At 40.5% G+C, this 25,759-nt stretch overlaps 1 protein-coding gene across 7 annotated transcripts in view; it reads right to left on the bottom strand.

Moving 5' to 3' along the window:
* The window catches only part of CREB5 (cAMP responsive element binding protein 5), a 260,402-nt gene that overhangs the window by 160,805 nt on the left and 73,838 nt on the right, over positions 1-25,759 (bottom strand). For all 7 annotated transcript variants that reach the window (XM_075051482.1, XM_075051518.1, XM_075051470.1 and 4 more), the window contains one exon: positions 13,189-13,361. In XM_075051482.1, the coding sequence (XP_074907583.1) occupies positions 13,189-13,361 (173 nt within the window). The remainder of the gene's footprint in view (positions 1-13,188; positions 13,362-25,759) is intronic.

Here is a 25,759-nt window from a genome sequence, read left to right as displayed (position 1 = left end):
GAATGGCACGAGGTTTGCATTTCGGTGTCTTGGAGATAGTAAGAAAGGGTTGGGGCCCTAGGAAGTTTTTCCTTCAGAAGAGAATATAACAGAGACAAGAGCTATGGGCCTGATCTCTTTCCCCAATGCCAGGAAGACCTCCCAAATTCCTGGAAAATCATTGTTATGGAGCAAAAACGAGGAAACTGAATGAACTGAATGATCCTGGTGCTAAGCAAGCCAGTCATTTTGTTCGCTTTGGATGTAAACCACATCACTGTCCTGAAGTTAGATGCAGGACGTCAGCACATTTTGCACTGTCCACCTCCAGCCAGGTCTTCTGGAGGCTTCAGGACTTTCATTCAGTCTCTTCGTTCAGCAAATAGAGAAACTGAACACATACTAGTCTGCACCAGTTGAACCTCTATCTGCTCCACACATAAGGCCTATCTAATGTCAGTGAGCAAGGAGTGTTTGTGAACGAAAAGCCGCACACACATCTATTGGTTTTAAGAAAGAGGATTGCAAATAAAACACCTATTTTCTTATCCTCACATACTCATGCTCTTATTGTGCCAAGTATTTTAAATGTCAGCTCCTCAGGATTATCTCAGAGCTGTATGACCAATTCCCAAACTATGTGCATCAATGGGAATATCAGTGGTTCCACAGCACATCCAAATTCAACCTGAAACAATGCAAATAAAAGACTGTGGGTTTAGGATTGCTTTTTAAACCAAACATTTATTTTAAAAGATAAGAGAATGGCCATTGTGCTAAAAGCTGAAAGCAAAATTACTGTATATATGGTAGTTTTTAAATATATCACTCATTTATATTCCTTTAAGAAGAAAAAAATTTGGCTGTAGTTGCAATCAGTCTTAATTCATTCTTTATTGCTGCTCTGGTTCTGTGTTATTTGAGCTGGTTTAACTGTTAAAAGCGTTTCAAATGTTCACATGGTCTGCATTAGGTTACAGAATAAAAGTAAGTACAGCCCACCAAATGTAACTTTCTGAAATGTAAACCACATGAATTTGATTTCTTTGTGGTACAACTTTAATTGGGTTCAGAGGTCTTTCAGTCTTACCTGTCTATCTGCTCTCTGATGGCCCGACCTGATAAAGCTAATACAAAGAATCTGCGAATGTGATCCAAACTGATTACGCTCAGTTACAGTACATGGCTTTATTCTTGACAGTAATGGCCCTTTAGCCTAGTTCACTCTTAGGCTGCTAGTTTGAACCCTGGAGCCACCATTGAACTGGGAGTGGAAATGTCACAACTTGTAGTAAAAGATCGTGTCCCCTTGCAACTCTGCAAAACTAGAGAATCAGAGGGAAAGAGAGCATCTAGGTGCAACTGTAAGTGACCACGTATCCTAGAAAAACTCCATGAGCATGTGTATATAATGTATGCCTTGCACTGTCACAGCAAATGTCAAAACAGAGAATGCATCCAACACACACTACATGACAGAGAAGTGACTGCAAACAGAAATTACAACAAAGCCTGAAATCTTCAGAGATTGATCTTTAGCTGATTTTGGATTGTGGGGTTTTTTCTTTTGACAATACACTGTGTTGCCTTAATGACAATGACTCATCATTTGCTCATCAACTTTCCTCTCTGTTGCACCACCTTGTGCCATATGCCTTGCTGGAGTGCAACAACAGTAGTGCTGCTTCCCATCAGAAAAGCACATTGATCTCAGCGACAACAAGGAAGGGACTGCACAACAGGTATACTCACCTCATGTCCTGTGACCTGACTTGCAAACAAAGACCTGTATCAACTTGTGGGAGCAGATCTGGAATTAAGCAGACAGCTCAGGAGAAACGTAGGGAGAAAGAGAGTAGTGTGCTGAAATACTAAAAGTCCCTTTGCCTGTGTAGCTTGTTTCCTTGATTTTGGAATGCACAGCCTCAATTTTGAAAAAGTAGTGTGAAAAAGATTCATAGTGCTTATAGTTCTTGGAAGAAGATACCATAGAAAGGAACACTCAGCACACCCAATAATAATATAATATAACCCAATATTGAAAATTACTCAACCAAAACTTCCACTGCAATTCATAAGTTTCATTCAAGTCAGTAAATCATTAACAAGTAAAAATATTACAAGTCATCATCTAGTTCAGGCAAATTACATTCTCTTTTCCCCACTGGAAGACAAAAAAATTGACTTTCAAAGCCAATATAGTAAATTTTTTTAGGTAGATATTTTTCATCCTATTCCCCCAAAGCTGTTATTGCCTTTGTCATTTTTCTACAGTTCTGTTACAGAGCACTGTTCTGTACTGGTGGAACTGTTCTCCCAAACAATTTCCACTGGTGAACATACGAGAACTAACAAATGAGGTCCCTTAATTAGTTCCAGGTTTTTCCAATAAGCAGTGTTGGCAATACAGCTTTTAGCTCTCTGTCCATCACACAAATAACAAGGCAGGGCCTGTAAACATGGCAGGGGTGTCTATTTTCCTGTTCGTATAATGGGCAAGCAGGAGGAGCAAGAAGGAAATGTGTACCTCAGTGGTGGTTTTTATTGTCAACATGGAATAGTTTTTTTGGCTTGGAGTCATTTACACCATCTTCAAGGACACATCTTACAGCTTCCCAACTTGGTCATAAGGAAAATTGAACATTTCCAAGGACATTTCCTCCAAAACAAAAATTGATTTTTTTTCCCTTGAGGTTTGAAATGTGGGTTTTTTTGCTTTTGTTCTCAACCCCTGTTTTCTTTTATAAATGGGTTTTTGCTTCCCTCTGCGTTTATGGGTTCTGCTTGGGTCCAATATTGTTTCTAGCATTTGCTTTATAGGACTTCGGGCCCCACAGCCCTTGATGTTGCATTAATGTGCAACAAAAAGCTCCATGCTACTAGGCTGTGTACAGAAAAAGACCAGACTGGAAGGGACCCCAGCTTTCCCCACAGAGAAATATAGTTTCACTTGATGCCTTCTGGAATGAACTTTGCCTATTATGTTTTATATAGATTTTGAATAAATCCTCTGAGTCACAAATTTCTTATTGGAACAATAGAACTATATAGAGGCCAGGGGAAAATTTGGAAGCAAGTAAGGATTTTCTTCCCTGTCATGGAGCCCAGAATCCATATCTTTCTCCAACATCCATTTAGCATGGCACAAAGGAAACTCACTGACTGCTTTCTTCCAGCTTTCTTTGCTACTTCACGGTAGAAATATTATTCTGTTTCCTATTTTATTTCCCCACAGATCAGAAACAATTCAAAGACACTCTAGGTCTCTTTCCTCTGTGGGCCGGGAACAGACTGCAGAGAAAGAAGAAATTAAAACAGACCAAAAAGGAAATTAATTGTAAAGAGGTAAAGTTTTCCACACGACTCTTCCATTTGGCGTATGTGTTAAGTGGCTCTGACTGTATACTCTACTGACCACATATTTTCAGTATGGACTTAGTTTAATACCTGTGCCATGTACCCTCAGAGAAACAAAACCACATGAAACAAGCACAAATTGAGAGAAATAATAGGAAATTGGTTCAAATTTAGTATCCTTTGTTTACCAGTTCCAGTTCATGTCTTCAAACATTGTAGCAGTATTTCAACAAGGACCAGCCATCCATAACAGCCTGTTGAGTGTAGCAGAGCTTCTTGTTTGACTAAATATTTAAAAACTACTGCTGCCTTTTGCCCACTTTCATAATGCTCATTTACATGTGCTGCCCAAAAAGTTACATCAACAACTCGCAGCAATAATGAATTAATGAAGTCCAGCATATCCACATAGAGATTCCTTCAGGCTCTTTAAATCAGCAGTTCATATCTCCAGGGGCAGTTTCCAGTAACTGCACAAAAACACTTGCTGAGAACACAAGTTTTACCCATGAGTGTCAGGGAAGCTTTCTGCATGTAGCTCTGCCCAGATGCTTCAGGAGAGCATCACCATTCAGATCTGTGCATCTCTTAAACACCTTCCTATGCATACGTGGGACAACCCTACCGCATGTTACAAGCCAGGGACATGTGGTATGAGGAATCACCTGTCAGAAAAGGAAGCCAGATATTCAACTGTAGCTAGCTCTTGCTTCCAAAGTGCTTAAAAGATCAGAGCCCCTACCCCAGACAGCACCTTGCAGCTGAAGTGCAGTGGTGTGGTTGCTCTCTAGATACCAGCTGCAGCAGGCTATCTACGATACAACAAGCAAAACTTCCCATACGAGGACTAATAGAAAGGGAGAAGCTTTGATGATACGTTGTATAAATGCCCAGCTACAGGTGTGAAATTGGATGCTCACAGCAGTGTGAGCTTCAAGCCCAATCAGCTGAGATTTAACCAACCTGGAAACCCAATTCATTACTCTTCAAGAAACTTCTCATTATGTTCTCTATTAGTATTCTTTTTAGGTCATCTTACTTTCAAAGGTGGGGTTATCCTGCCTTTGCCTGGGAAATCACAGACTTTGGGGGGGGCAGGTTAAAGACATCCAGGCCTTAAATAAAAATGCTTCATGCCAGGAATACCGAGAAGAAGAACAGAACTCTAAACAAAGACTGAATGGTCTTCACAGAAAATCGTGAACTCCTCAACATATACAATGATCCCAAAAACATCAGGTCGTACTTAAACCTGCACCCCTAAAGGGATCTTTAGGGACTATTAGATGTACATTATCACTCTCAAAAACACCATGGAACTGAACAAATCGTTCAGAACAACTCCTCTGCTGATAAGTCATGATTAGCATATCTGTCTTCTGACCAGGTCTAGAAAATTTTAAGCTGCTTCAAGAAAACTTATGAAGATCAAAAGCTGCCATTTTCATTAAAGAAATCACAGGACTAGAAGCACCAGAAGAATTTTTTGTCCAGTACCATTTGATGCTAACTGTGCCTTTTTCTTATCTCACAAAAGAGCGCAAGAGATGGGGGACACAGAAAAGTATAGAGACACAAGCAAGAAAAGGTAGAAAATTATCAACAGGCACAACTTTTTTCTTATACCAATGTTTGGTATGTACATGTATTTCAATTTGTAGGGTTAAAAAGAACATTATTTTGAGCCCTTACATCTACAGCACTGGTGAGCCTGGATGCTATGGCTAAAGAACTAGATAAAAATAACATAACATAAATCAGAATTCCCCAGGAAGTATATACAATTCTCTAAAGACTGTCAAATAAGCTAGGGATTTGGATTTCACTCATTTGGAGAACTGTCCACTGAAAACTTTTTATTACCTTACCAAGTTTTTATGGACCCTATCAGAACAGCTGCGATTCACTTCACTTGAAGCAGAGGAAGCTGGTAATAGCTCAAAGATTGCCCCCTTCCTTTCATAAACCAATTAGGACCTGGATCCTACAACTGGAGTAACACAAGCCTTCTTTTACTGGCAAAATTCCACTTCATTTATGTGAGCTCAGAAAAAAGGTCTCTGTCGGCAGAATACAGATGCTTATAGCAGCAAATGCTTCTAAATCACACTCTCTCATTTGTTCCTTCTTCCAAGGAACACTCTTCCTGCACTCATCAAAATGAACACTTCTCAATCTACCTGCAGTTTCTATCTAGCCACCAAGTTCCTTGTTCACCTCAGCAATTTTTTACTAAACAGTGCTAAGAGAATTTAAAATTATGGTTTACCATGTGGAACTTTGCTAGAAGGTCTCCAAAATGACAAATTTATTTAAATTATTTTTTTCCTTCTAAATCAAGCATCATTCCATTTGTTTAAAAGAAGTCATTTTAGTGGTGATGTCATCTTGTATTTATCTATGCTTTTGATTTAAATTGTTTTGGTTGGTTGGTTGGTTTTGGTTTTCCAAATGCATATTTGGCCTGTCTATAAGTATAAATAAAACCATATATATGCCTTACATGGGACCATACTGTACCACTGATTTCTAAAACTCAACTCATCAATTAATAGGGAGACCTGCTTTTACAGGTGGTAAAAAAGGATCTGTACACTTTACACATAGTCTATAATTTCTGTGTTTTCCTCCAGGCATTTTTCTCTGAACTATTGTCATTGGTTTTCAGCCAGGTACCAGCATAAAAAAAACCCAAACAAACCAAAACATTAACACTTTACTAACTCATAGTATGTTTTTATATCCCTTTAAAAGCATTCAAAAATACACTGGCAAGACAAACCGTGTAAAATCGAGGTGGTTTCTGTTCAGCACATCAATGCCAATTCCTTTATCAAAACAGATACAAACATAACTTCTTCATGAGCAACTAAATTTTTATCAGAGTTCTTTGCACATAAAGTTCTTTACTTTTTACTCGCTCATTATAGCCATTGTGCCACCCCCAGCAAACATTGAAGCCCTTCTCTGAACTGAGGCAGCATCCCAAAGCTTGTTGTTTCTCTAGAACCTGCAAATTACTCTCTTAAATAAAAAGAAAAGAAAGAAATAAAAAAAAAGCTTTACACCAAACAAAGTCTGTATTGTTCGAGTTAGTGTTTTACTGTGGCTTAGTTACCTGTCAAACAGGCTGACACTTGGATAAAACACATACTGGAATCATGCAGCAGGGCATGTTAAGTGCAAAACTGTGATGAAGAGCAGAGCTATGCAATTCAGCTGTGCAGAGCTCTAATGATCATTTCTGGTCTACGAAAGCCTGATCTGTCACATTAAACCCACTGCAACTCTGAGATCCTCTTCCATCCAAAAATGATTTTACATCTGTTTTAGTTCAAAGAGTCATATAAATCAGAAGCTCTGACTATCAATGTTGATGACACCTTTAGAGAAGATTTATACAGTGTGTATTTTATATATATATGCACATACACACGGGAGGTACTTAAGAGATACCAACCACTAAAATTAAGCAATCAATGCTATATTCTCCAAGTTCTGTACATCATATCTAAGTCCTATGACTTAGTCTGATGTGAGAGCCAACCTATGCCTATGAAAGCTTGGTATTTCTGTTCAGATACAGTTACGGGTGCAGTACGCTATTCTAACCTTGCTTTCCTATAGTTCTTGGGCAGGACGAGCTTTCCAGAACAGAAACATCATGATCCATTTCTTAGAAACCACTTATGTAAGAATTGGCTTGAGTGTGGTTTCAGCTGCCTATCTGAAACAACCATCATGAGAGGGAGAGGGCTGGTTTCTCTTCATAACGAAAGACAACAATCCTAATAAAAGTCAGTGGCCAGTAAGTCACACAATACCCCTGACACCTTTTTTGGTGTTCTTGCTGTGAACAAGCAACATTTCTAATAAGCTTAGGACTTTGGTCAAGTAGGAAGTATGAGGCATAAAATACTGTGTTCATTAATAAATTTAACCAATGAATAACAAGCACATAACTTTCAGGATAACATTTGACTTCAAGTCAGATAAGAAACACACTAAACCTTCTCCATTCCTGGTTGACAGGCTTTTTATTAGCTGGCTAATGATCCTCTTTTCAGTCCCCTGAAAGTCATCTTGATATATGTCAGTACTTTCCAACCCCTCCCTAGACCTTACAGCAAGAAAGAGGTTTTGGGAAGGCACGGGAGTATGTGGTTGGGGATAGAAGAGATATGTCGTGAACAATCACCCCTTTGTGCTGTGTCTGACACACGGATCAGTGCTGTGGGCTCTCTTTCTTCCTGACTCAGCAGTGTCAGGAGAGATTGAGTCAGCAGCTCCTGAACATGCCGATGCAAACAACAACTGGGGAGGCTGGGGAGCAGATAGAGCTTCCAAACATCACAGGCAGAGCAACACGGTTCAGTCTGCAGGCCAACGTGTGGACCTGGGCAGCAGCTAGCTAAAAGAGATGAAACAGCCTGAGTGGATCCTTCTGTCAGACTCCATTCTCTCCCACATCACCCTGTCTACTAGCCATAAGCTATGAGACAACTTGTTTCTGTGAATGGCGCTCTTGTAGTAATTTCCTAACTAATTCACCTGAGCCCCCCAGAGACTCGTGACTGCTGCACACATGTGGCTTGATGTGATTCCATGTTAGGGTTGGCCGAGGTCAGTGTAGTAGAAGGGACTACAGAAAACATGTCTCAGCATAAACAGAAAGAAAAGAAGCAAGAGCATTAAACAGGGAATAAAGCCCAACTTTGAATACAAAGACAGGAAAAAAAAATATTTGGTCAGGACAACACTGTCAGATGCTCTCTTCCCACCTCTCCCTTTTCCTCCCCTTCCAGTGATCTAACTGATATTCTTATATCCTGCACAACCAAGGCTACGGAATGGACCTGATCAAGTAACCAAGAAGTCATCTGATACTTCATCTCCCACTGCACATTTCTTCTCATCTTACAACATACTGTGGTGCTTCAGTTCAAATACATGAGTTGGAACAGAGGCTTTTATCCCAGGTTTCCTGGAAAGGGAAATGGTCTTTGAATTTAATAAAAGCACATCATTCCGCGGCCTCTTTGATGCCATGCAGTCCTCCAACTTACTAGGAGCTTAAAGAGACACTTTCTTTGGCATGTACAAAGACCCTTCTGAGTTAACCAGCCTGTTCCAAGTGCCTTCCAGAACCAGCTGCATTGTAGAAGGGTTTCTGTCCATGAACGTCTCTTACAGGAGTCTTTTCTGTTTCCTCAGGCTACAAAGTGTGATAGCAGGATACTCTGAGAGCTCAACCAACAGGTGCAGTCTCAGATAGCAAGCTGCTATGGTAAAACTCCTGTGCTTGCTACAGAGGAGCCCTCTTCTTCTGCCATCTCAGGTCCCTCAGATTAAGACTACAGCTGAGAATTTTTTTTCATTTTCCAAATCCCCAAGGCCAGTCACAATGAATCTGCTCTTCGTTGTGTCACCGAACCTCTGTTAGTCCCATTACATGCAGTTTTCATGACCACTACATTTTCCACGCCCCTCCGCTCAGAAAGCATTCAACCCCATTAAAGGATGATAAACTGGAAACAGAGAGAGACGTATGGCATCATGAGAGGGAAGAGAGAGGAACAGGAAGGAAATGCATAGGTGTTAAAATGAATGCTGCATCCAGGGAGTGAAAGGCTGTCCTCCCACTGGTACCATGATTCTTTGGTACATAAAGGCACCAGAGGCATCTTCCAAACCCCTTTTGTTGCCTTCTCCTACCTGCTTGCATTTCACCAAATGTGGTTGCCATTTTTCCCTTCTGATGCTGTGCCAGAAGACCATCTTATCTTGATTAAAATACTCTATAACACTTTGAAAACAGATAATCTACATCACATGGTTAATGCTCTATATGTCCACCTTGGATCCTGAGTTCACTGAAACTGGACTCATGTCTCCCTCTCCATTTACTACAATGTTCAAACTTGCTGGATCTGTGACAATCCTCAATCCTCCTGTATTCCCTTTCATTTACAGACCTGAACCCTCACAGTTTCAATAATTTCTAGTTATGTCTGCCATTAGCTTGAAAAACAGCAGCATGTTACTTTCTCCAGGAACACTGAGCTGCTAGGCTGCTAGACACCTCCAGTCTTTGCTGGTCTGAAAATGACATCTTACCTAGCAAAAGACGTGCCCAGATAAAGCAACCAGTGTACTGTGTTGTCACCAATTTGTCTGACCATGATTTTCACATACATGCTGAATACTGTCACCGAAAAAATGAAGTTATTTAAAAAAAGAAGACAAACACTGCTATTGTACAGCCTAGTTCGGAGTCCCATATCTTGAGCTGATTCAGCTTATCTGCCTTTCTATACCTTTGACAAATGTATGTCTTATATCATTTTTTCTCCCTTCCTCCATATGCCTTACTGCTTTTCCTCCATGTATCTTATCTCCAAATGATGTGCTATTAATCAGCCAAAGACACCCTTCACTGCTAAGTGTTCCTCAACTGATTTTTCATCAGCACAAGTAGTTACTAGCTACAGCATTCCTCCCACATGCTAAAGGCTTGGGGGGGACGGAGGAGGGGAAGGATGGCAAGAAGTTTAGAGACTGCCTCACCACATAAACACTATCTGGGACCTTTATACCAACGTGCCAGTTTGCTGTAATGATAATGTTGCTGTTTGTTCTCCGCCAAGGTACCTGGTGGGAGGAAAGTGGGACTGCACCCTGTTTTATTTTTTAAGTTATTAACCTTGATGCTCTTCCCTTTTTCTGATTAATCTGGCTGGATGCCCATTCAGTAGTAGCCGAAGATTAATACCTGAAACAATGTGCGTATATACACTGTGCCAGGAAAGCTTGCCCAACAACGCTCATTCTGTCATGTTTTCCCATGCCTTGTATCAGTATCTTATTTTATATGTAAGCCCCCAGAGCCAGAGTAGGGGATAGGAAAATAGAGAGGCATGGAAGAAGGGAGAGGGATGGAGGGAGAAGGAGGAAAAAGAGAAGGAGAGAAGAAAGTAGGGAAAAACTACACCCCTTGGGAATATCAGCTGCTGTGAACTCGCCCACTCCTCATCATGAAATGAGCTGTGTGCGGGCACAGGTGGGTCCCATTCTCTGTTACTGGAGCACAGCCTACAAGCAGGGTCTAAATGAAGACTTTCATTGCTGTTCCCTGTTTTCATTGGAGTAAGGCCATCACAAACATTTGCAGGTGGCTTGGCCATAGTCTGACACTAAAATATTTGTGGTTGTGATAAAAATCAGAATATTGCTACAAGATGGTTCTCTATAACCTTTAGGGCTTGATCCTGCTCTTACAGAACTAGCTCAATGAGAGTTTTACCCCGTTGCTTTCTGCTGTTTTTATTGCTCATTAAAAGGCATATTCCCTGGCACAATTCTCCATGGTAAGGACTCATCTACCCTTTGGGGCAGCTTCAGATGTTTTAAAAAAAAGGGAGAACCTAACCCAAAACCACTGTTTTGAGCACCTCAGAATTTGAGCTTGTTAAAAAGCAGAACCATCTCAACTTTGTAAGGCCAAACCAAAACCACCAAACTTTGCAGAACTCAAACATTTTCTGAATCCATCTGTATTTTTCTTCAGTTGCCTAATATCGAAACCATTGACCAGTCTGTATTCCTTGTGAATGAGTCTTGGATATAATTCTTAGCACGTTTAGAAGGATAAGATGAAGATAAATGGAAATGACAAGATATGTTCTTTGAATAAATAAAACAGGCACCACAGGGAAAAGACTGAAGAAAAAGAAGACAAACAACAAGGATGCTCAACAGTTTGGCAAGTAGATGAAGTCCAAAATGCGGCAATTATCTCCTAGGACACACCATGAACAAAAAACAAAACCTCCTAGGAAGATGGAAGAATGGGGAACAGAGTATGCTGGAGGTCACGCCATAAGTCTCATTCACACACCAACTCACACAGAGGCTAAAATGCTGACAATTGCCTCCCAATAGAGCAGCTTTAGACTCCGACTTAGGAAACGTTTGTGTGATTCAGTCACAGGGGAGAATTAAGATATGTCATGACAAAGTTTCCCAAACAAGACACTCACCACTGACTAGGAAATAGGCCTTTTTATCCTCTAACCCCTCCAACTTTGGAGATTCTAATCACCATGGCCCCAAACCAAAGCAAACCTAAAACCTGACTGACAGGGTCTTGCAAAACCACATACAGTTCTCTTCTCATTATATGGAAACAATTGTTTGGAAGCCAAATACAGTCCCATATAAAACACCTCACCACTGAGTATTAAAAGTTGTTTGGGGTTTGGGTTTTTTTTGTTTTTAATTAGGATCATAATTACCACTAGACCTATTAAGTCACAATTTGAACAGGAGCTTAATCATCCTTAACCTAGATAATGGCATTAGCTGTTTTTCTTTCTAAAACTGAAAAAGAAACTGTTTCTTCCTCCCTCCCTCTCTCCCAGCCCCCTGTCTTTGAACAGAATGGGACATACATAAGGCAACAACTTCCTTGGGTTCACAGGCAAACGGTACTGCACATGAAATCTCAGTGAACAGTGTTTTGTCAATATGTAACATATACAAAGGCACATCTATCATATACGTTTACCTGACCCATACTATCAGATTTCTATAGTAAGAATCAAATCCTGAAGTAGTAATAAAAAGGAAAGTAGAGGAGCTTTGCCAGAAGCACAAAACTGGGGCAGTGGATGGAACCCATGTCCTGTGAGTGGCTGGGTAAGCCTTATGGAGCAGTCAACTGCACGGGCCACCCCTGCCATCCTCTCCACTGGGAGACAGAGAGCCTGTGGTCTATATACTGCCCCAGCCATCAGTAATATTGAAAAAAACCTCAAGAATAACTGGATTTTGAGTTTTCAATGCCAGGGTTTCACTTTTTGGTTTTACTCTGAAGAGACTGCAAGTTGCTCATCAATTATTTAGACAATGACTGGGGACAGAGACTGCTTTTGCACTTACCATATAATGGATGTGACGAAATTACAAATGACAGATAATGAATCTAAACTGCTGCTTCATTCTCAGTCCACTGATTTATCTTTTTATCCATATGTTTTCATGCACAAAGCCCCTCAAATTCTCAGAGTTGTGTGACAAAAAACGGTACCCTCAAACCATCTGGGCAGTTTCTCCATAATTAAAACCAAGTTATTTTGACTTATAAGGACCTCATGTTTTCTGGAAGTAACTTGAGTGTACAAAACACGGATGTTTTTACTCACACAGTTCTCCAAACATGAGCACACAATTGGCATTCAAGCATAAGCGTCCATACTGTCAATTTATGGGAATAAATATGGATCCATCATCACAAATTGAGCAACTGTTCAGAGGTCTCTGTGCCAAACTCCATTTATCTCGTTGGTCTTTTTATTTTGTCTTCTAGCATCCTCAGTTAAACGGAGTATGTAGGAAACAGCACAATCCCACTGAGCACCCAGAAATCCCACCAAAGGAAGCAAAAGGATCAGCTTCAGAAATACTCTTTCTTCCCAGAGCAGTTAAAGAAACAACATGTAAGCAGATAAAATGGGTCTTCTTCATGTAATGTAAGCAGATAAAACCAAAAATTGAGTGGAGAAAGCAGGACTTCCCTGCAAGTACAGCACTCTGCCACTTTCAACCAAAGTGCCAGGTCTGGAGTAGATGCAGTAACCTTGTCTTTCCCCCACAGTGTGCAACACACGTTGCAGGGGTCCTTGCCGCATGCTGGCAGGACCAAGTGCAAACCCCGAAACCTCAAGAACCATGAAGACAACATCTGGTCCTGCATGCAGCTGAACTTTAAGAACCACGAAGGCAACACTGGGTCCTCCATGCAGCTGCTGGAGCCAGAGAACTGGAGAAATGAGAAAATGGAAATGGACTCACCCAATCTGTCGATTTGTGGAAGGTGCTTGTGTAATGACCGAACTGGACTGTGGAGATGGCATGGCTTGTTGAATCACAACGCTGGTGTCGTGGTTTGGCATCCTTGTATTTGTCAGCTGGTGAGATCCAGGTCCTGCCATTGCTCCTCCAACTGTGTTATGCATGGAGATATTCTGTGAAAAGAAGGGAAATGGGAGATGGTGGAGGAAAATGGACAAGAAATAAATGTCTTATCTTGGTTTTTTGTTCTATAGGAATACAATTAGAAATCTGAAAGTATCGACAATATGAAAAGTTACTGACTCCTGGTAAATCCCAAGTCAATAGATCTTGTTGTAACCAACAACAATAAAGAAATGAAAAATAAGTGCTTACTTATACAGAGCAATATAAATGGAAAAATACCTGCAAGTTGACTAATCACTCTTCTGTGATTCTGACTCATGATTTATAATGGAGATATTTAGCACATATTCTCCTAACAGAATACAATATATTTTGTTTGAAAATGACTTCTGTGGTGAGTGCAGGGCACCTTGATTTACTACATGGGTTGTTTACTGTGTACTAGGTCTGCTTAGACTGACAAGCAAATCAAGTTTTATAGTTCCAAAGTAACAAACAGTACATGGTACATCACAAAACAGCCATTTCTATTAGCCTCCATATATTTTGTAGAGCAATAATATCCCAGAGGCCTAAAATAAAGCACCGTATTTGCACATATATAACCTTTGCTTCAGGTAACTTGGAGCCCTTAAAAAGTTCTCTAAAAAAAAAAAGTTCACAGATAACTCATATGCACAGAGAGAACAAGCCACGAGAGACCAGGATACTACTAAGGAAGGAACCATGGAATAAAACTTCTCTCCTGTTATGCATGCACACACAATATACCCTGCTGCTAAACCGCAGGGTTTGACTTGGCCCGCGTTTAAAAACAAACAAAACTCTCAAGCCAGAGATAACCCACAGTGTATACATATGAAAAATATGGTAACCTTAAAAGCATTATTTTTCCTATCAGGCATCAACGTGTGGGTTGTTAGCAGTGAGGAAAAGAAACTTTCCATTGTCACCTCATGCTAGGCTGAGGAAAAGGGAAAAGAACACCTTTACACGCACACTTTGCCACCAAGACTCATGCAAAGCATCTTCCTGACCACTGCAATACTCAGAATTGAAAACTAAATTTCATTCAGAATTCCAATTTATGAGCCAATTTGCCTAGCAAACACATAAATCCCACAAAATAATGATAAACGAAGCTGGTAAGAAGGGAAATTCAGAGCGCTGATCAAATGTCTGCCTCTCCTGTCCTCCACAACATATTGAATCCCAGACCTAAAAGAAAGATTGCATTTTAAACCAAAACAAGAATAAACGCTTTAGATGACATTCCTCATGGAAAAGGAGCCAATAATTAGAGGACCCACATTGAAGGCCTTAGCTGTCATCCCCCTATCTCCCAATTCTTATATATTTCAGGTGATTTCCTAGGTTAGTGTGGACACAGGGACCTCTCGGTTTCTTTCTACAGGAGTTGTTCCAGCCTTCATAAACATATAAAAAGGCAGAGGTGCTGCCTACAGCTGCATGGTTAGACCACTCACCCAGTATGAAGAAGACCCAGTTCTGAGTTCCTCTTCCAGTAAATAATTTACACGGTACAAATCAGGTCCAGCAGCTCCAGTATTCACTTAGGAGCATGGATTGCAAGAGGAAGCCAGATCAAGGACTTTAACTGTAATTTTTCATAGCCCAGTAGTATGTCATGACCATCAGGCAATAAGAGAGAATAACCTTAGATATATGGAATCTTTTCCAAAAGAAGTTCTCCCTCATTTACCACATTCCTATTAAAACATCACTTCTTCAGTAGATTAGTGTTTTCTAATGAAAAACCTGTTCTGTTTAAAAAAAACAAACCAAAAACAAACAAACAAGAAAACCCACAGAATATATTTACAGCCAAATCTAGCTGAGGATTCAAAACTGCGCTGACTTTTTTGATCATTACAAGATTTTGGAAAACCAGGTCTAATATCTATCCATCTGCAAGCAAATCTTTTAATGCTATCACTTCCTAAAGCTTCTCCTTTGCATTAAGTGTGTTTCAATTAAAACCTATCAATATGTGATATTTACTTGTTTCAAAGTTCACCCTCATTTAATTTCTCCTTTACATCTTTACACTGCCTCCACAGTTTCTGAATCCTTCCAAATATTTCTGTATTGCCTGTTTGCTTTCAGTAGTATGTTTATTAGAGCAAATATTAAATTGCAACACAGGTATAGAGTACTTGTACCTCTGGGTCCATAGGGGAGCAACAAAGAAGAAAAGCATCAGTCACCCACGATGAGTTTACTCTGCAGTGCTGCACAACTGCCCCTTGCCATTGCCAGCACTGATCTTCTGCCTGCACACGCCTGCCCTGCTTCCAAAGAGAGCTGTCTGCAAGAAGCCAGAGCATTGGCATGAAACCGTCCAGGATTCAGAAAGCCTTTCTCTAGATTACAGACTCCAGACCACAGATTTCCAAGAGCTACAGAACACCGATCTGCTACATGGGAGGATCTTTAAAGGAAACGTGGCTGGTGCCATGAGTCCACAAGGCCTGGGAAGGGACAGGATGTAAATCCACCATGAGCTTTAGACAAGTGGTACTCCAGCACTTGCCCAGATTTTGACTGGATTTTGTTGTACCATGGCAGAGCAGAATTTAAAGATTTAATATCAGATTCCTGTGCTCCTTGATTCAGTATTTCCATTTTCTTCTCCTTCTCTTTCCCTTTTCTCCTATAATTCCAGACCTCTCTAAGGTACTAATAGTATGAATTGTGATGGGTATGAAAAATTTTGTTTGCACACAAGACACTGTAATTGTTAGCTTACATGCATAAACTTGTAATGCTGTTTCAAAGTTTTAACAATTTCCAGTAAACAGTATCTTTTCAGAAAGCAGGCTGAGTATGTGATGCATGGAAAGCAAAAACAGAATGAAAACCTGTCAATGCATCCAGATGTCCATTCTTCTCAGTAATGCAAGCACTGTTCTTGGGCAGGAACTATACCTTTATACTACGCTGCCAAGAGAAAGCCTAAGATTTCCTAACAAAACGTCAAACTCAGCATGACTCTCACATTCATGAGAAAAGGATTTGGCAATCTCAGAATCATTTGCATTGGTAAGATGCTTGTGAATTTACAGAGAAGTTCAAGTAAGTTCATACTTAAATGACAATGCTTATGCTTTGAAAGATGGCACGAAGGTAATGCACAAGAGATCTGACACTAAGCCTATCTGATCTAGTCATATGCATCATGACATTCAGAATGACTCTGTATCACCAGCACAGCAAGACCAGGCTCGTTGCATGTGTGATGCAGACGGCCTTCAGAACTCCCAAAATGGCCTTGCTGTGTTGAGCTCTGCACCTGATTCTGAACTGATCTGGACAGGATATTAATGAGCTGCTTGCAGACTTGACTTTGGGCCCTTATAGAAACAGGACAAATTCAGCGATCTTGGCTGAAACAGAGACCTCCACTTTATAGTTGAATTGTTATTTAAGGAGTTCTGCATGCTCTTCCATCAAGGAGCCATGAAGAACATCTCACTTGACTCCTCTTTTCATTCTCCTCCAGCTCTTAAGCCAGTGGTTAAGATTAATTGATACTAGGTGGGTAGCTCCTAGCATTCCAACTCAGAGAAGTCGACAGAAGCAATGAAGCAGACAGAGCTCTCCCTCTGCTTTTAACACTCCCAAGACCCATCGGTACTCAGAGAGTATGACACACACTCAGAGTTTTCTCAGAGATCTTCACAACTGTCCTTCAGCATTAGAGGAGGACATATGAGCTTATTATTATTATCCATTTTAATAAACTGAACCTAAATGTTTATGCATGGAACAGGCCACCCACATGCCAGGAGCTGTAGAGACATGAAAGACATCCCCTGCCCTTAAGATTCACTTAATGGATCTTAATTAAGATCCAATAAATTAAGAGGAATTTATCTCCTCTAGGACTAAGTTTCATCCTCACCAAAGTTCCCAGTCACTCCCACTGAAGCAGAAACTAGGATTATAACACTACAGCTTTTCTAGAAATTGTCCCCTTGCCCATGTGCTCATACTGTACTCTCCGGCAGTATTTAACATTCAAATAAATAAAACAAAAACCAAGCAGTCATATCCACAAACTGCTTTTAAATCAACATGCTCATTCTCAACCTTTCCAGCTGCAAGAGGAAAGGGAATAGATTATCATCAGCTTGACTTCTCCCCAGTTACACTGTATTCCCCATTTTAGCTTCAGACTTTCAAGAAAACATTTGAGCATTTTTCTCCCACATGCAACCATTTAACTTTGGATAGGCAACACACTTCTTTTTTCTAAAGGCTCAGAAAGCTTCTTGAAGTCATGCTTCCATGTTCTGGTGGAGAGGATTACACATCACTCCACAAGAACACACACCCTGTTGGCAAGCACAGCAGAGAAATGATGGCTCTGCAGACACAGGCGAAATACACCCCATGACTCCAGGCAGTCACCATTTCCACTAAACCCCGGTTCTTCCAGAGAAACACCCATCTATGTCACACGGCACCACCTGTATCACACGTCTCTGTCTACTGAAGGCAAAGGATGAAGAAGATGGATTCATCCTTTATGATCCATTGTAATATTCTGAGTTTCAAACAGAGTTTGTTTGTGGTTTTAAACTATAAGAGCTAGTTTCCGAACCAAAGCCAGCTTATATTTTCCTACTATTTTTTTTTTTAACTGTGAGGTTTAATGAAAATTGCAAATACCAGTTTTACACAAACTGAAGACACGTTCAGGATTGTTCTGAGTGAGCTTTTAGATCAATAGATCTGTCACCTATAACCAAGTGTACATAAATATATTTCATAGACTATTACATAAATTCTAAAGTCAGAAGGTATTTGCCATGAAAAAATGAGAGAAAAATCCAAGTCATCCAAACAAAGACAAAAGCACTTTTTTGCATTTTTTTTGTTTTCTGCAAAAAATCATTTAGCTGTATTTTCCCAAACAGCAACTTTAAATATTTTTCAAATAATTCAAGAGAAAAGGCATAAATTAAAAAAAAAAAAAGATAAGAATCAAATACACAGCAATATTTTAGACTTTATATAGCCTGGCCTCTCTATTAATGTATTTTAACAAGGATAAATACTCTAAGCTGTCCCGCTTTCAGGCATTTTACAGTTTATGGGGAAAGAAAACATGTATTTCTAACCTAAAGTCTTCTAGAAGGCTCTACAGACACACAGCATTCAGGGTAACCAAGATACACATTTAAATGGCAGCTACATGTGTACTTTTAAGAAGTGTACAGTAGCATCTTGTCTGATTACAGAGATCATAACCTCACAATATATATATAATACACATGAGTGGAAGCCACCAGGGACACACTCACCTGTTGCACATGCTGCTTACACAACCAAAGAACCTGCTGGCTTAAACACTTGGAAGACAGTGTCATGAAGAAAATTAGACTAAATGTGGCAAATAATGGCAGGTTTCAGAATTATTTTAATCGTATACAATCTCCATCAAAATTACTGACTCTCTACGAATTCTCCCCCAACAGAAAAAGATCATCTCAAAACAAAAGTTATCGAATCTCCACAGAAACAGCACCAACTCATTTATTTTCTCATTATTCAGATCAATGTGTAAGGAAAACACCCTCACACCAGCCTATCACAACTGTTTCATCTCTCACTAGCGTGCAACATCTAAACTGCCATAAGCACAGAGCTAAGCTTGCTGTCCACCCAAGGCCAGCAAATATAGCAGAGGAACTAGGGAAGAAAACGGAGATAAAAAAATGAATCAAATTACTAATGCAGTTGAAGGATTACAGGAAAAAGAAAGTATATTATGAAGATTTAAATTTAAAGAAAAGAAAAAAGGAAAAAGTTCCATTATGCAAGTGATGGGAGAGAGTAAACTTGGGAGTGTAAACTTGGTGGAGACTGAAATGCAATACTTTTTCTTTTTTTTGAACTGTAACATCTGTATAGCTTGAACGAGAAAAAGCACTAAAGCAGAAAAGAGGTCATAGAAAGGAACTGCTGGAAAATGCTGTGTAGTAACATTAAGCATAGGGACAAAGCACTACAAAGATCTTATTGCAGACTGCTAAAATCCATTTAACTCCCTTTCTTAATGAGAGGTATGAAGTCACTGAACAAGGGCAGCACATAAAAATACAGAACTGATGCCAAAGGATCTATTCCTCAAAACATTTCAAAGAAAGGCAAATGCTCACTTAACAGCTACCTGATAAAAACGGCACATTAAAAGAACCAGCAGGCATGATATATCCCAGAATGCAGAAGGACTCTTCCCTGCCCCCAAGCCCCATCTAACGTCTACCCCTGAAGGGGACACAGCTAGCTATCCACACAATGCTGCAGACTCAAAGGCCAGGAGCGGTACGAGCATATCTGACTTCTTGAACCCCGGGCACCACTGCTCAGTCAAATGTTATCAACCTGATCTCCTTAGGGGTAAAAATGTAAAGAAAAATTAAACTCCTTATTCAAAAATGACAAGTAATGATAGGCAGATGGGGGAAGAAGGGAAACATTGCTCTCACTGAAATCATAAAGCTTTGAATCCGTACTTATCAGTCTTGGCCACTGGTTTCCAATTTTTTCGGATCACAGACCTCTGTCAACCCCCTGAATTTCTCACAGAGCACTCTGTGCTCTTATCATAAATTGTGTAATTAAGGCAAGATGGTTCCACAGACCAGCCACAGATGACTTACCACAGCTTTGCGACCACCAGCAGTTCACAGACCAGAGTTTAACCCCCGCCCAAATACTGCTTCAGAGCACCATGACTAGAATTTCTTGACAAAAAAGATAACATTTCTAAAGGTATCTACGGACTTCAGTAGCCCAAGTCCTTTTTTCAAAACATCTTCAGTCTTCTGGAGCCTTAGTGAACAATTATTGTTAATTACTAGATCAGACTTGTGTACTGGCAGAAGCTTTGCAAAATTTTATCCTAAATATCTATGCTGGAACACGCAGGGAAACTTCCTTTTTGTTTTAAGTTAGGATGAGTTATTCTTAAACGTAGACATGCTGGCTGCTCCTGAAAAGGCGCAAACAAAAAAGCCCCTCATAAATAATGCTTTTATCCTGTTTTCTTTCAATAGCTGTTACTGTGTTATCAGAAAGACTTTCTGAGATACACTGAGTGATGCAAATAAAACCTCAAGTCTGCTAATCTCCAGCAAACTACGTGGTGCTGCTCAGAAGCATGGTACAAGATACAGGACAGACATATGAAGTGCTAAGCCACCTATAAGCCATCTCGAGGTTGCAGCAGTCACCACCATAACTCGAAGTCTGAAGGGCCCATTTAAGCACTACTAATCCCCTTAAGGCCTCTGCTTGAAGGGTGACAGCCCTGCACAAAATCTCCACAACAGAGCTCGTGCTGCGGGCCAACCTCTGACGTGCCTCCACTTGGCCTCTGCCCCTTGGGTACCCGGAGAGCACAGTCACCTCCTCTGGTCTCTTCCTCACATCTTCTGGGGAAAATACACATGAATGTCTTCCAGGGGCAAGTTAAGCCTCCCTGCCTGTCCTCCGCTTTGGCTGCTGGTTTAAGCAAATGCTCTGACTCCTCTGATACTACAAACAAAATGCAGGAGATTTAGAATTTTTGGTCTTTTATCAATTTTTGTGACATGATCTAATTACAGACATTCAGTGGTGCCCTCTAATTACCAGTAGTAATGAATACTGAAAGATGACCCTTGTCTTCCACGATTCCCTCCCCTCTTCCCCCACTACCCTCCTCATGCCCTTTTCAGCATGTCTGTCCAGACTATGCTTTTGACATATGAAGCCTTCTTTACATATATCGTAAGTAATATATGGTGCGTACCAGACATACCCACGATAAACCATTTACTAGGGGAAAGGAAAAAAGTGATATAAAGAAAATGCAATGAACATATTTTAAAGGAGAAGGAAATTTTGAAAGACTGGTCTCACCAGAGTTTGAAAGGAAATAGCTTCTCTATGGGAAAAGATGACATCAGATCGCATGCTTATGTCTTGAAGTTTCCTACAGATATCTCCCATTTTTCTCAGGATTGCTTGTTTCATACACAACTACTTGTCCAAGATAGCCATTTAAGCAATATAGCACAAAGAGCTGCTTCTGTTCAAATAAACGTCAGTAACACTAAGTGTGCATAGCCCCGTTCGGGTCACTCAGGGTGTTTTGCACTGCTAACATCACACTACGTCCTGCTAACTGGGAGGCTGCAAAGTAAGGGGAGCACAACTGGCTGCCTGGCTCTACCCAGTTCTGTCATACTTTATGCAAAAGCCATAAACTGACTATTTCGTTTCTTCCAAGTTGCATATTGTGACATTTATAAACAGGAACCTGGCAGCATGTCAATGGTGCAAACTGATTTCCTTTTCTAAATACAATTTTAAAAAGCAAATAAACAAGGTTATGCCTGCTAATGAAACATTATATGCCATGCTGGAGCTAGTTTTTCTCAAATGTATTCTCTAGAGCAGATGGAACACCAATAAACACAAACCAACAAACCCTTTTATAAAAAGTGTGTTTATAAGAAAATACATTCTCCATAGAACTTTGTCTAAGGAAAAACTGGCTTATATCTGTAATGTTATCTTGGGGACCCAATTATGGTCCCATTAGATTGCTGTAAACAAGGGAGCTTACCATGAATTTCAAATGGAGAAGCGCTAGTAGGAAACTTGAAAAGGAAGAAAAGAAATTTGCCAGTATACTTACTAGGTGTAATTCCTAGAGGCCTCAGTTGAAATCAAGGCCTTATTGTGCTAAAATCTGTATAGACACATTGACAGACTACACTTGCCCACAAGCCTTAGAATCCAGAGACAAAGCAAGGAAAGAGGAAGGAAGAAAGAGAGAAAGTAAGTGATTTGTGTAGCCAAAAATCAGGACTCAATGGAATGGGTCTTTTTTCCAAGTCCGGTGTCTTATCCACTATTTTGTGCTGTTTCTCTGCATCTAATACTTATATATGAATTCAGAAAACCAGGAAGCTCTAAATAAATTTTAAAAAACCCACATCAAAAAACAGTATTATAATCTCTACTCTGAGTTTTTTCCAGCACTATCATTTCATTTCTGTAAATCAGAGAGAATGCATGTACAAAGTGGGTACTCAAAGAACCTTCTCAAAGTAGGTGCATGTCAACTTTTGCAGGACAAGCAATTAGACATCCAAAAGCAGCTGCCAGATCTGGAGGCCAGTCAGAGGGTAGCTGAACCTGGCTTTCCTCTCTTTATTGTAAGGAGTTTTGTTTTTATCCATCGTGAAACAGAAAGCTGGGGGGCGGGGGGGGGGGGGGGGGGGGGCGCGGCAATCCTCCAGGAATTGCTTTAAACAAGCCTTTGATACCGCTAACTGAAGGCACTAGGCTTTTCAACATTATGCAAACCATTTATAATTTGTTCATAGCAAATTCACAGAGACAGCACTTTGGCATTTAAATTTGTTATATTTTATTTAAAGCTTCTTTGAAATTCTCATCATTGATTTCACTGGCATAAGTTATTGGCATCATGCATGAGTTACAGCAATGGCCGCTTGACTGCATTCAATGACCAGAACATTTTTTAGACAGAGCAGTTGGTAAAGGAGAGCGAGGATGGTAGCAACAAAACAGCCAGTGATTTTCCATTCAGGCAGTTTCAAGCAGAAAACCAGCAGGCTTAACTTTTCTGCTAAGAAGTCAAGTGGAAATGCTGCTACCCTGGTAATAAAATGCATGTCTTAAATATTCTTTTAACCCCAACCCACTGCGGCAGCTATGTTGGGCCAGGCTGTATAGTACTACATGGGGACTAAAACAAAATGCTGGGGAAGGTCCAGGAGTCAAGGCCAATGCTGGTCTCAAAAACAACTCAGACAGACCATTTGCTACATACAAGGGATCATAGGTCTAACCAGTGGAGTGGGCTGACAAGTGAACTGGTAGGAAGATAGTTTTGATCAGTGAAAATCATACAAGGAACCAAAGCATCAAGCTGGGATCAAGTTAATTCACCAGACCTCCTGGGAAGTCGCAAAGGCAAGCATGCAGTTTTGCAGCATTCACAACTGTTTCAGTCAATTTTAGGTTGATGTTTTGGAAGAGGAGAGCTAGTTTTGTCTAGATCTTGGACTGAAAGAACTTAGATAATTAGGTTCATCAGTGGAAGCATTCAGAGAAAATTAATAATCTTTCTAGCCGTAAGAGTTTAAAACATTAGTGTTTAGGAAGGCAATCAGACTGTCTACACAGAAGGCAAAAAAAGTTAAATGCACTTCGGGCTAAGAAAAGTTCACTTCCAGTCTGTAGCAAGGGCTACAGACAAACAGGTACTACAAGAAAGTGTTCTCTGAATCCTCTAAGATGTTTCTGACATTCTGCAGTCTGGTTAAGGAGAAACATGCTGCCTTGTCCATCTCTGCCTTGGTTTCAGCAGTTACCTTCTGCAGTGGTAGACAGGCAGGAAAAAACACTAACAAGACTAGAAGAACAAACATGCTTAGAAGAACGAGAAGCCAACGGTGGTCCTGCTGCAAAAACAAGAATTGACTAGCCATTGATGAAGGCACGCAACTTTGGTTTTAAAGCACAGCTTGCTGGGGATTGCTGAAAGAAGAGTTACTCTTAACAGGAACTAAACCACATAAGCAAGCTGGTGTGGAGTTGGGACATACAGCTTCCCAGGACTGGGACAGCAGAAGAGATCAGAAATATAACTCCTTGGACTCCAAAGGTGTTCGGCAGGTCAGGTACACCAGGAACTGCATAGCCATCCTTTTCCTCACTCTGCTACAGATTTACTGCATGACTTTGAGCAAATTACTTCACATTCTTCTGCCTTACATCTAAAACAAGACCAGTATCTTCAACAACTACAGAGTGCTTGGAAATAACAAGACGTGAATAGCTTTTAGAGACAACACGGTATACCTATGAAGGCAATATAATATAGCACTGACAGAGCAGAAGGGTTTTTTTGGTAAGAGAACAATTCCACAGGACTTTAGAGTAGCATGCATTTGAATTTCAACCTCACAGAAATTACAAGAGATCATAACCAAGATACTTTAATCAATACAGAAGAGAGTTATATGATGAATACCGTTAGAAGAATAGCAAGGCAAAAGAACAGTTCTTTGGTGACTAGAAACAGGAGAGCAGAGAAGAACATGTAAATTAGTAAAAGCAAAGAATGACTGCATGCTCAAGTCCAGACAGCACTGCAGGATCTATTCTTCAGAGAAGGAGAGCTCGTTGTCTGCAGAAAATTGGATCCAGTTAAAGCATTCCTGGCTGTACATCTGTCCTGGTTTCAGCTGGGATAGAGTTAACTGTCTTCCTAGTAGCTGGTACAGTGCTATGTTTTGAGTTCAGTATGTGAAGAACGTTGATAACACTGATGTTTTCAGTTGTTGCTCAGTAGTGTTTAGACTATAGTCAAGGATTTTTCAGCTTCTCATGCCCAGCCAGGGCACCTGACCCAAACTGGCCAACAGTGTATTCCATACCATGTGACGTCCCATCTAGTTTAGGAACTGGGATGGGGGGGGGCAGGGATTCGCCGCTCGGGGACTGGCTGGGTGTCGGTCGGCGGGTGGTGAGCAATTGCCCTGCACATCATTTGTACATTTCAATCCTTTTATTACTACTGTTGTCATTTTATTAGTGTTATCATTATCATTATTAGTTTCTTCTTTTCTGTTCTATTAAACCATTCTTATCTCAACCCAGGAGTTTTACTTCTTTTCCCGATTTTCTCCCCCATCCCACTGGATGGGGAGGGAGTGAGTGAGCGGCTGCGTGGTGCTTAGTTGCTGGCTGGGGTTAAACCACGAAAACATCCAAATCTGGGCACTAAAAATCACAAGCCATTTTAGAAGAGTCAGGCTAAAAATCTTACTGAGGTTATATGGCAGTGGTGGTGGAGGGGGTGAATTCTCAATTGGAAAAGCTCAGCTTCTTTTCTGACTGGAGTAAATAGAGCAAAAAAAAAAGCTGCACTATATTTGATAATGCTACCAGACAATCATCCAGATGCACACACTTCCAGTCCTGCTAATTAAATGTGGTGTGGAGCCATCCTGGGGAAATTACATACTGTTCCTTTAGAGCACCACACGCTTCTAAAATGCCTTGGTGAGGCCTTACTCCACCTGAGGAACCACAACATGCATTTTCCCAAGTAATAAATAATTGGTCCTCCTGTAATGGTGTGATCCAGACAGCCAGACAACTTCATACAAGGAGGCAAAACATAATTCAGACAATGGAAAGCAGAAGCTTCAGCTGATCCATGAACAAAACGGGGCAGGAGTGTATCCTTGAGGAACAACCTAGCTGCATATGGAGAACTGCTACTCTCACTAAGTGCCCTTCTCCACACAGCAGCATTTGCCTATAAAGTTGGTGTCAGTGAGATGTTCATAACCAAAGCAACTTGATACCTGAAAGTTGAGGGACA

This window comes from Buteo buteo, chromosome 2, assembly GCF_964188355.1.
Source record: "Buteo buteo chromosome 2, bButBut1.hap1.1, whole genome shotgun sequence".
Classification (NCBI taxonomy): domain Eukaryota; kingdom Metazoa; phylum Chordata; class Aves; order Accipitriformes; family Accipitridae; genus Buteo; species Buteo buteo.
The sequence above is the reverse complement of the archived record's forward strand: the minus strand, read 5'-3'. Positions and strand labels throughout refer to the sequence as shown.